The sequence below is a fragment of the Corvus hawaiiensis genome, chromosome 15 (genome assembly GCF_020740725.1).
Source record: "Corvus hawaiiensis isolate bCorHaw1 chromosome 15, bCorHaw1.pri.cur, whole genome shotgun sequence".
NCBI lineage: Eukaryota > Metazoa > Chordata > Aves > Passeriformes > Corvidae > Corvus > Corvus hawaiiensis.
In genome coordinates this window covers 16232616-16245089 of record NC_063227.1, presented here as the reverse complement: position 1 = coordinate 16245089, position 12474 = coordinate 16232616, and the positions used below count along the sequence as shown (strand labels likewise).

Genomic DNA, 12474 nt, shown 5'->3' with positions numbered 1-12474 from the left:
AAGTGCCCCAGGCAGATGAGCATATTCCAATTCAACAGTCCTGCTGCCCTATATTTGCACAGAGATGGCAACAAAAAGCTGCAGGGAGGGAATTGGGAAAGGTGTTAAACCCCCGCAGTTGTCTGCTAAATGACCGTAGTTGCCGACCTGAGCTCTTCAGCTTCCTGCCCAAAACCATCGGGTCTCTCACCTGTGCACAACCTGGAGGCAGTTCAGCAGCAATACAAACATTCTACCTTGCACTTAGGGATGTGCTGTTCATCCGCCTTGACCTACAGCCAGTCAGAGATGAAAGCCAAACCAGTGAACGTTTGTTTAAAAATCCTCAGGTTTTTGGCACCACCAGGATGTAGGAATTCATGACAAGGAGGAAGTCCAAACTAGACCCTCCATGGAAAACATGGAGAAGCTGAGGTGCAGCAGCAGCACCATTCATTGAAAACAGAAGCAAATCCATTAAATTATCAACCTCATAAAAGAACAACTCAGTTTCCTCTCCCAGCTCTATTTTAACTGATTGTTTTCCCAATACAAGTATCCTCTGTCAGCATTTGCTCCTAACACTTGCTTTGGCAATTACCAGGTTTAACATGAGCTACAGGTCCTGAGAGCAAGACAATGCTCAGCCTCTGTACAGAACTATTTAGCTGACAAAAATCAAGTGCTCAGACTTCTCCTGTTCCAGTCACGCCATCCCACCATACTAAAACGTGGGAGGTGCTCTGTCTAATTGTAACATTCTGTTCTGCCTTCTCCCCATAATTGTTGTAATAATCAGAGAAGACCTTATGTGATGCAGCAAAGAAAACCCCTGAACCTCACCAATAAAAGGCCTTCAATTTAAATGATTAAAATCCTTTTTGTGACATGTAACTTCTCTGTGTTTTTAACATACATTTTCTCAGTTTAAGAAAGTATTTCTGGTTCTAGGTTTTACTTATTTTTTCTTTCAATTGCCATGTCTTTGTCATCCTCCACTGGACAGTTTTTCTTTAAGAGAAAAAGAAACCATTTGTTGTCTGTATTTCTCACATTAATATCACAGGACGGATTGTTTTCCATGGGTCAGATTCTGCTGTCCTTGGCATTTTCTATTAGAATTCATCTGAGAAAAAAGAACCAGGGATGTGGTCCTGGTTGCAAGCCAGTTCTTGACTTCTCTCAAGCACTACAATGCACTTCTACTAAATCAAGATTTTCACAGAATCCCAGAATGGGTCAGGTAGGACAGGATCACACTGGGTCATCTGGTCCAACCCCCCTGCTCCAGCAGGGTCAATCCAGAGCACAGGGCACAGGATTGTGTCCTAAAGGTTCTGGACTCCACACTGATGCCATGAAGATTTTTTGCCTTTTCTTTTATACCCCTGTTATACCTTTTTTAGAACTTCTGTATTCTTAGTGCTTTTTGCCTACATTCTCGGACTTGTCTGTCAAGCTGAGAGACTCAACATTTTAGAAGCTTTGTAGCTAGGGATCAGTGTGCCCCAGACCCCAAGGTCCTCTCCAGAACACATTCTGTAAACTAAGATAGAACCATCCAGGGGAAGGCTCCTTGGGGAGGGGGGGCTCATTCGAGCCTCTCATTGGGGAATTTTTGATAGATATGCTAATTAGTAACACCTATAATGTTATACCCCATCTTTTGGGGGTGTGCATTGCAGTGTGCATTTGACCTGGACGTGTGCACCCAAGGATCCTTGAAATAAATACCAAGGTAAAATCCCTTTTCCCCTTCTAATCGTGTTTGACTCTTAAGACCAGGAAAAGGCATCAACACCCTCTCTGGGCAATATGATCCAGTGCTCAGTCAAGGCACAGGAAAGAAGTTCTGTCTCATGTTCAGGTGGAGCTTTCTGAGCATCACCTTCCTGTAGCCTCCTGTTGTATTGGCTGGCACCACCGAGGAGGGCCTGGTCCGTGTTCTGACCCCTCCCTGCAGATATTTCAACAATTAATGAGGTCTCTCTCAGTCACCCCTCGGAGCTGAACAGCCCCAGCTCCCTCAGCTTCCTCTTTCTCTGAGATCTCGAAGCTATACCTGGAGAAAGGACACGTAGCCAGTGAACACAGCACATTTCTGTGAGCACTTCGCCAGCGCCCGCGGCAGCACAGCTTCATTAGCGATAAACTAGAAACCCGAAGCGGCGCACCCGAGCACGCGGCCGGCACGGGGTGTGCCGAAAGCCGCAGGAACGAGAGAACGGGCGGCGTTTTGGGGCGGTTCGGCGGCGTTTTGGGGCGCTCTGTCGCGGCTGGGGTCGGGGGCGCGGCGCGGACCCACCTCTGCCGGCAGGGGGCGCGGGCGGGCCGTCGTCGGCGGGCGGGCGCGCCGGGCGCAGCCCGTTGTTGAAGGTCGGAGCCTCGGCCGGCTGCAGCTGCCAGTTCAGCCCCAGGAGATGCATCGCTGCGGACACAGGGGAGACAGACAGCGGTCAGCGCGGCTACTGACACCCGAGCGGCCCAGGGGAACAGCCCTAAGCCGCTCGGCTCGGAGGGATGGGGATGTGCTAAAAGAAACGGCAACAGAGACAACAAAACACCCTCCCACCGCAAAATGCCAAATAAACAAAAGCGAGCCCTGGTGACTCACACACATCTGTCTGCCACTGAAATACAAAAGGCAAAATGCTCACAACAAGCGTTCTGGGCACAGCCGGGCACCACGCACCACGTTTGCGACTCACACAGTGCGGGGGACACAAATCGGGAAACAAAAGCACTTGCTGCAAGTATCAGCTCCGAGTTTAAATTACAGGTGGTAATTTATATGTTGATTATAAAATTGGCTTTAGCCCTATGTAAAGTAGTGACTTGGTAATGCAATTATTTTGTGTTTAGTACAACTTATTTAAATCAATACATTAGAATAACAGAATCACAGAATGAACTGAAAGCAACCTGAAAGACCATCCGCTTCTGATCCCCTGCCATAGGGAGGGACACTTTTCACTAGACCAGGTTGCTCCAAGCCTTGTCCAGCCTCACCTTGAACAATGCCAGGGCTGGGGCATCCCCTGTTCCTCGAGCAACCTGTGCCAGGGCCTCCCCACTCTCACAGGGATGAATTTCTCCTAATACCCAACCTAAACCTACTCTCAGTTTGAAGCCTTTATAGAGCCTCTGTCTTCATTCTGTAGATTGAGCTTCCCTGACAAACCCAGGGCTTTGCCAACCCTTTCACCTCACAGTTTTTTGACCCAACAGCCCCAAGCCCTGCACAGTCCTGGGCAGGGAAGGTTTGCCTGTGCTGGAGGCAGGTCCGTGTGGCCACGTCAGAGGCTGTGCAGCGGCACCTGGAACACGAGCTGAGGAGCGGGAGCAAGGCCAAGGCACGGCCTGCACAAGTGCCGGAGTTACAGGCACCGTGGCAGGGCTAATTGAATAAGTCCTGTGCATAATGCATGAGACTTGACAGGTCTGAATCATTCAGCCAGTGGATTTATGTGCATCTTCACCTTGTATAAACACAGCTACCTGCATACATCTCCGTACTCTCATCACATTATCCCCATGGCACTCTCACAATACAGAGCAGTGTTGAGGGATAAAGCCCACCAAGCCGCTTTTTTCCCTTTCTTTATATTTTCCTGCTTACACAGGATGTGTGTAAACCTATACAGCACAGAGAATAGCGTTTCTAGTTATGTCAAAAGGTGTTTGAGAGGATTCACTGTCAATTTGAGGGCAGGAAAAGAGTATGATTAAGGGCACCCTTAGAATTGTTCTCTTCTGCAGTGTCAGATCCACACGAGACTATCAGAGATTTTGCATCCAGTTCCAAGTGACTGTAGTGGTCACAAACGGCCCAGCAGTGGCCACATACTAAATGTTGAAAGAGTAAATGTTAGGGACAGGAGAGGCAAAACACTTCTCAGAAACCACCATTTACAGTTTCAGATAATAATCTCAGATAATCTCTGAATGCAGGGAATCCATTTAGATGTGGCTGATTCATATGTGTATTCCTAAGCCCCAAGAAAACAAAAAGCACTCCCCACCCCCAGAATGCATCTATCCCAACCCCTGGAAATCTCTCAGCACACAATCTATGCAGAGTTTAACCTCCGTATTTTTGAGAAATGCAGCTGGGGAGCAAGACAGCTTTCCTAACACCATCTTCCCCTGGACATCCTATGGACTAAGCAGATGTCTAAGAATAGTAACTAAAATCAGGAGACATTTTGTGTGAAGAGGGCAGTTGCCAGATTTCTTATTCATGCTGAATTTGCAAATTTTGTTTCTATCATGTCAAAATACCTCACAAAAACAAACAAACAAAAATCCATTAAAGCCTCTGGTATGTTAAATACCAGACATGAACCTGAAAAGGATGTTTTGAGAAGAAACTACTCACAATTTATTTCTAAAGAATGTTTAAGAATCCTCGGAAAATATACAAAAAATTTGTGGGATCAAATGATTTATTCAATTACAACTTTTTTGTCTTGCCAAAATAAACATTTTAAAAGGCTTTTCCAGTCTAATCTCAAGAAACCAATTTTTTTTTTTTTTCAGTACAGCAAATGAAACTGAAAAATCATTCACAAAGCTCAAACCCCACCAAATTGCAGCTTATCCAAACTGTCCCCACCGAACAGAGACAGCTGTGCTGGGGCTGGCACAGCAGAGGAGCAGCTCGGGGCCTGTTTGTGCTTTCAGCAACTCCCACACCCTGCACAGGCACCAGATTCAGCTGGACCAGCCCCAAAAGCCAAGAGTGCATAAAGATTAGGTGAATTTCAAATCCCCAAAATGAAATCAAGTCACAGAGGAGAATTAGACTTTTGTGTGTTTTATACTCTTTGTGTGTCTATTCAAAGTTGCCATTTTTTAAAATTTTATTGCAAGCGTAACCATAAATGTAGGTCACCTGCAGAGATGAAAGCCTGCTGCTTCAAGTGTGAACCAGTCCTTACAACTGAGAGATAAAGAAATCATAACTAATAGTCTGTCCAAGAGAATTATAGTTGCTACCTTATAATTACCAGGTAAATTCAGACAAGGAATTATAAAAGATCTTATTAACATGGTATTAAAAAAACCCTGTGATCCATCTGCTTCCAAGCACACCATGGTTTCATTAATAACTTCATTGCTCTGTGTTTTAATCAGAGATGCACGTTAGGTAGGAGCAATTAGAGCTCCTTCCTAACGGGGCAGGGATTTGCATTTCTGCTCCATCCCTCATGGAGACTGAGAATCTCCTGCCCAGCTCACACATCCATGAGGTGATCTACAAACCTCCTCTCAGACAGCTGCAGTCACAAACATGAGGAACGTTCACCTTCCACCAAGAATGAGTTGAGAAAAGTGTGTCACAGGGGCCTGAGGGGAAAGCTCTGTGTTTGCATCGCATCGAGCAGAGCTGACTGGCAGCCGAGCAGGGGGAACAAGGAGATACCTTCTCTCTGCTGCTTCACAACGCTGTGAGATGGCAAATTTATATGATTAACCTTTTGTTCTGTTAATCAAACAAAATGCCTCCAGCAAAGGAATAAGTAGAAGCCCGTTTAATTAGAAATGTGGGGATCCACTCAGAAGCTGAGTGGATGTGTCTCAGAGGAGAAATTTGGGCTAGTGAATTTGTGCCTGTTTGCTGTTTTTTCTGTTTTTCTTTTCTATTTTGAAACTGACTTTGTTTTTTTCCCAACAACAATTTATGTATCTACAAATTATATTTTACAGAGCACTTACAGGTATTATTTTTGTGTGTTTGTTTTTTTCCCCCCTCAACATTTAAGCATATTTTAGAAGTTCTTCTCTTGATACTTGATTTTCAAACACTGAGCTTGTCAGAATTTATATGGTTCGTTTAACACATCTAGTAACTCAGAATAGTGTATTTATATTCTGTAAACCATGAGAATTTAGAAACAAGAAATTTTTAAGTACAACTTTTGAGGTTTAGGTAAAAAATAATAATCAACTGCTCACTCCCACTCGAGCACCATACACATACAGAGAGCAAAAGGACCTGGAAGCTAGACCCGCATGTGCAGCAAGAACAGAAGCAGAGACCTAGTTCATCACTCCAGGTGGCAGAGCTGCCAAGGATCAGTCTAAGACTTACATAAGATAGAGGTTGCTAGAATGAATCATATATTATTTTAAGAAGTCCCAAAAGGTACACAAATACACAGAAAACTGATAAAACTTACACGCAAATTATCTTGAAATTCTCTAAACTCAGTAGTGTCCTCACATTCCTCTCTCACTGGTCTTCTCTCATTCTGGCCATGAACCCACTGCCCACTCCATTCAGAGTTTGGTCTAAAGGACAATGGTTTCCAAGCTCATGAAGCTCTGCCTTGTCTTTGTGCTCCTGTTACTCTTGACCTTGTACTTTTAAAAGGAGAGACCTCTGGTGTCTCTGTGAGCTGGAAATCTCCCTGTACTACAACTCAGTGTCTGCCAATAGGCAGAGCAGAATGAGGCTTTTCACTTATCCCTTTACTTGATAATATTCTTTCTTGAAGGGAGAAATATGCCGACTAATGATCCATCATTTTCTCCATTTCTTCTGCATCTTCCCAGTTAGGGTCTGTGAAACACACTCTGCTTGCTTGTTGGAAAATTCAGTATTCCCTAAGCAACTAAAAGATGGGAAGATTATACAAGTGAACAGCATTAAGAATATTTCCATAGTTTAATTTCCAGCTACTCATGCTTACTAACCCCTGAATTTTTGTCATCCACAATGAACCCATCAAACTGTGACTTCACTTTGTCAGGATATATCCAGTGTTTGTCTGGAGCAGGCCAACCTCTTTTCATATAAACAAGAAATCACTCCATTATATCACAAACAACATGAACAAATGAACACTAAAAGCACATTTGCTGTTCAAAGGCCATTGTGTTATAGGAGCAGAAATATTCAAAGTTTCCTTTCCATCCACACATGAGGTGAACAATGATGCAACTCTTGTTATTTATTATGTAGTTTTCAGCAACATCAAATTAATTTCCAAGCCAGGTCTAATGAATCACAGACATGACGAAACAAAAGGTTTGTACCTAATAAATCTTAGCATAATGTTAATTTCATAGCATCTATATTTGAAGATCTATCTGCACATCTATTTTTTTATTTCGTATGGTCTGAATATTGTTTTAATGCACCACAATGTTTGTATGAAGCAAAATAGATTTAGTGTTTTGCACTTCTGTGTGCATATAGATGGGTACCCAAACAACCTGAAAAGAATAAATGTATTCCCCAAAAAATTAAAAAATAATTAAACATTATTGCATGCTTACTTGTATTAAATGTTACTAAGCTGAAACTCATGGTCCTTTATTAGTTATTACTTCTTGATCAAGCAGAACAACTTGAGGAATACCAGAAATTGATCTTACTGATCTCAATTATTATTCATAAAATAACAGTTATTTAAAAGATTAGAAACATAGTAATTTAAAGTTCTACTGTTCCTTTGGAGAAAGAGGTTCAAGTTCAACCCAAGCCACAAGTGAAACGAGTGCATTAGGCCTATCCCCCAGTGATTACTTGCCCCCATTATAGAATGAATGCACAATCCATCACAGCTGACAACCTCTCCTCAAGAGAAAGGAATAGCAGGGGGCTGAAAGTCAGGAAAGAGCAATGGGGGAACTACATGGGAAAAACTTGCACAGCGCTGCAAACACTCCACTTGATTCTAACTAGTGCTTTCAGGACTCTGCGGAGGAGCACGGATTCTTGGCCGCTATAACAAGGCAAGTAAGAAGCCTTCCCCAGCTCCTCTCATATCTGAAGAGGTTGAAAGACAGTTCACGAACACACAATCAGAATTTACTGAACTAAATCTCAGCCAAGATCCACACTTTGCTAACATGTCTTACAATTAACAGGCACTGAACACAGAGGACAGGGAGGCTTTGTTGGATGGGCAGCACTGCAAGTGTTCGTTTATGTACAAAGTTATGTCCCCACTGGGGACAATCTGTAAAAGTCCTCTCCCACAAAACCTGGACTTGGCAACAAATAAGCCAGACAAAGATTTCAATAAATCACAGGCTGGCACCACTCTCTGCTTGATAACTTTGTTGGGCAGCCTTCAGCCATGTTTGCAGCAGGACCACTGTCAGGATGAAGCTGGGATGGAGTCCTTGACAAGGGCTGAGGAAGGTGTCAGAGAAAGCTCACAATTACACTAATGCCCTTTCATATTCTGCTACTGGCAGAAAGGGACAGTGGCTTCAGGAGCTCCAACCTGCAATCCACCTGTTAAACATATATTAAAGTGCTTGAAATACCATTACCAAAGAATATGAGTACTGCTACTTAAAAGGAGCAGTCTTAAAATAAACAATGTGAGCAAGTAGCACCTTTCCTTGCTAGAGAAACAATGACGTCTCTCCTAAAATTCAGAACTGTCAGAACTTTCTATTCTTCCTTGAATACCTCGTGTGACTGTGACAAGGATGCCAGAGTTCTCCTAAGGGTATCCAAGAGATGTCACAAAAATTGATCACATTCCCACGCCTTGTTCTAAAACAAAACAAAAGCCACATGGCTTGCTGGGTGGACATCTGCCACTTTTGATATATTATCTACAGGAAAGTCTAAAGTACCATTTTAAAAAATCCAAACCCATCGTATATATGATAGAATTCCAAATGGAAAACAGGCCATGCAGGGAAGCAGTCTGCTGCTGCTAATGCATTATTCAAGAAGAGGCCTGACCGAGAGCTGCACACGGACATAAAATAACTGAGCAACTGGGCCAGAAATTGGCAGATGAAATTCAAACCTGCAAAATAACATATGCTGGAGAGGAGTAATTTTAACTCCATATGTAAAATAATGACTTCTGATCTGACTAATATCAAACAGAAGGAAAATTTTGGGCTAGATGATAATTTCAAGTAAGTAAACATTGAATCATTATGGGAAGGGTAAACAAAGCAAGGGATATTGTTATGCTGCCACCCCTCCTCTCAGAAAAGACCTAGAGTGACCAGAGGTTGGAGGATGAGTAGGGAAAAGTACATACATGATTTTTCTTCTTACAAGATAACCATTTTTGGGTGCTGGAGACAAATAAACCAATAATTTGACTTGTATCTAACCCAACACAGCTGCTCCTACACGCACACAACACTACAGAGTGTATCCACTAGTCCCAGTATTTCTCCCCTACACAGTACCACAGCATGTGTCCCTACCTATCCACCAGACCTGGCAATCCAGGGAATGCTTGGTAGGACACGTCACAGGCAAACCCTGGGATTTTTATGCCCTAAAGCATTTCCTAGAAGCAGCATGACTTTCAGGCAGAGAATGCAGTACATAAATGGAAATTGCTGACATGCCACAAAGTTTGTGCAGGTGTCTCAACCCAGTGTAGCTATTCATCCATACAATGGTAAATACTCTAATTAATAGCACAGCAGAGTCAGTTATAATTATGAGAGGTGCATTTTCAAATTATCTTGTTGGAGATCTCAGGGACACAGCAGATAAGGATTTAACTTCTACAGGGTTGATAGCAGAGATCAAAGATCAGCTAAAAAAACTCCATAATTTTTTGGACTACCAGTACTTAGGGTATTTATGAACTTTTGTTTTAATATTAATGACTAAGAATCCTACAGAGCTCATATAAAACATTTGGATGTATTCCTGATTATACTGCCTTTTCAGCTTGTGGCCATTCAATTGTCTGTAGGCAAGGTTAAAGTTGCATTCCAAAAATAGATCATTTGATCTAAATGTAATACTTCTTTTGTGAAATATATGCAAAAATTCCTGCTTATTGACTGTGACCATTGAAGCTCAACAACAAATAGGTGGCTTACTTTCAAGGTCATTCATTCTCAGCAATTCATCTTAATCATCAGTCTGCTATTTGCTATGCACTACGTCTTCCTAATAAATTTAAATTAAACATTCATTTTGGAACTCCATATAAAACATTATCAAAATGCACAACTTCAAGAATTTACAGATCCCACTATTTTCAATAAAAAAATAGGCCTGCCTGTATTAGATCTAGAGAGCACAATAAAGAACCATTTCACTGTCTTATTTATCCTGCCCATAACAATGAACAAGACCTCTCACTTCTCAGAGTCACTTTTTGTAGTTTACAATGCTGAAAATGGAAAATTCCATTAACTATAATGGCACTGCTGCGTATTTTTATATCTTGCTGCATGGTTTTTTCCCACTTTTCTATCAATTGAATTAAGCTCATATTGTTACCCACATATAAGCTTCTATATGTTACCCAGCCACAGGTTTATACTCTTGCTAATTGTGCCTGAGCTCTGCAATAGTTTTATACTTAAAATAACAACAACAACAGCATTTTGTAACTTTTGAAACAGAAAGACAGTGTATTTTCTGGGTGCAGGAGGAAAGCCATGAGGACTGTTTAACCAGAAGGTTTATGAAACAATCAGTGGAAGGAATCTCAGGCTGTCATTCCCACTGGCCTCCTCACTGCTGCAGGGAGAATCCAGCTCTGGGCTTCTGTCTCACCCAGAGCGTTCCTATAAAAACAGACACAGGAAATGTGAATCCCAGCACCTACATTTCTGGGACATGAACCAAGGGAAAGGAGGCAGACCCTCAGCTTTGGACAGTTCTTGCTGTGGAAGAGGTATGAACTCAGAGTCAGCTGTGCTCCTTCTGCTCACCAGGAAAACGCAGGACACATTGTGCCTTGGAAAGCACAATGGAAAGGAGAGCTGACTTCACACAATCTCAAACATCAGAAAGAAATCCTTAGGTATAATTTCACCCTCAGCATGTAAACTCTTTTAGATAATAAACTGTTTAGAACAAGATGTTTGCTTTAAAGCATCCAGCCCAAGAAATGTTTTATAGAAATATCATAAAGGATCTATGAGCGAGCGTATTGTTGTCAGCAGCAGCAAAACTTCTGCTAGGAATTAACTGCTTTCTTTGGAATAAATGTTATTCAAGATTGAAAAGGAGATGGAAGAAAGGCTATATAAGATGCTTCATTGTCACTGTGTTCACACAGAAGAAATAGGGGGACCCTAAAAAAGTAATTTTTTTTTTTTTTTTTTTTTCAAATTGATCACCCCCCTCCAAGCTGACTGATTTCTTTCCCTGTGCACGTCAATAAACTGAATGGAATGGATTTTCAAAGCACAGCATGAAAGATATACCCACAAATCCCATTAGGAGTAATGTGATTTGTGTGCTTATCTGCCATGCAATGCTTTGAAAGTTCATTCTTCTATTTCCATCTTCAGTTTTTCTACTTCCAAAAATAGTTGAAAAGCTTACACACACTTGCAGCTACTTTGGGGTAGGGAGAAGTGGAGGATGCTGGTGCCCAATTCCCAGGATAACGCCAGGCAAGCAGAGCTCCAGCCCAGGAACATGAGCTGTACCTTGGGTGGCTGTTTGTTCCCCCGTCACCACCGTGATGGGATAGAAAGGATCCCTGGCTTAGGCCTCGACTTTGCTCGTCTCAGTCCTCTTTACTGAAATGTTTTGATTTTGTGCCACTTTGAGCAATCTTTTTGTCACAAGAAGGGTAACAGCATTGCATGCTGCCTTCAGAATATGGAATCTCATGACAAAGACCTTAAAAGAGAAGCAGAATACAGTGCACTCCTCATTTATTCTCATGACAGGCCTTAGATTGTACAGAGCGTAGAGAACTGGCACACGATTAATCAGTTCCTGAGACTGCGTAACGTGAACTCACTTCTTATGGCAATTTCATGAGTCAAGGGTGCAATCTTTTTGGTCTTGCATCTGAGCTAGATGGCTGTAACTAATAAGAAAAGTGTATATATTTTTATTTACCCAATACAGCATCTTTTAGCCTGGAGGATCCCAGATCACATTATACAATATCCACTTTACCAGCACTGCCAAAACACTGCCACTTTTGAAACAGGCTTAGAAGAGCAGAAATGGATGGTCTTAACTCAATTTTGCTGTATTTTTGAGCAATTGTGAGCATTCAATGTTAATACAAAGCAAATTGAATCCAATTTTAATTTCACACCTAAAAGACACCATTATCATGAACAAAGTACCCAGCTTGTCTTTATTCTGCTTCCAAGAGGAGGAAGAACCTAGATGAGACTTGAAACTGGTGTTTCAAGGAACATAGACACAAATATACTCTTGAAAATCACTGAGGCCTGAACTTACAAGAATTAAAATAACGGCTTTACTTTTAATACTGATCATAAACCTAAGGGATATCATGTCAAACATTTATTTGACTACGTTCATCTTCTGAAATAGCAACTGCCCTAATTTCTACAAACATGTTGAACAAGACTTTCATAATCTCACTGTTCCAAAGCATTCAGACCTTGACTCAACCTCTGTTAGCCACACTGATAAGAAAATAGTTTTTACCTTTATTACTCCTTTGCATACACTAAATGAAGTGAAACTGCATTATTATGAATGGCCAAATTTCTGTCCACAGTACAAAAAAAGTGTAATTTCTAATCATAAAGTATATT

General features: G+C 41.9%; 1 protein-coding gene across 5 annotated transcripts in view; it reads right to left on the bottom strand.

The window, feature by feature from the left end:
* TENM2 (teneurin transmembrane protein 2) overlaps window positions 1-12474 on the bottom strand; it is a 740257-nt gene that overhangs the window by 120903 nt on the left and 606880 nt on the right. For all 5 annotated transcript variants that reach the window (XM_048319587.1, XM_048319586.1, XM_048319590.1 and 2 more), the window contains one exon: window positions 2285-2407. In XM_048319587.1, coding sequence (XP_048175544.1) covers window positions 2285-2407 — 123 coding nt within the window. The remainder of the gene's footprint in view (window positions 1-2284; window positions 2408-12474) is intronic.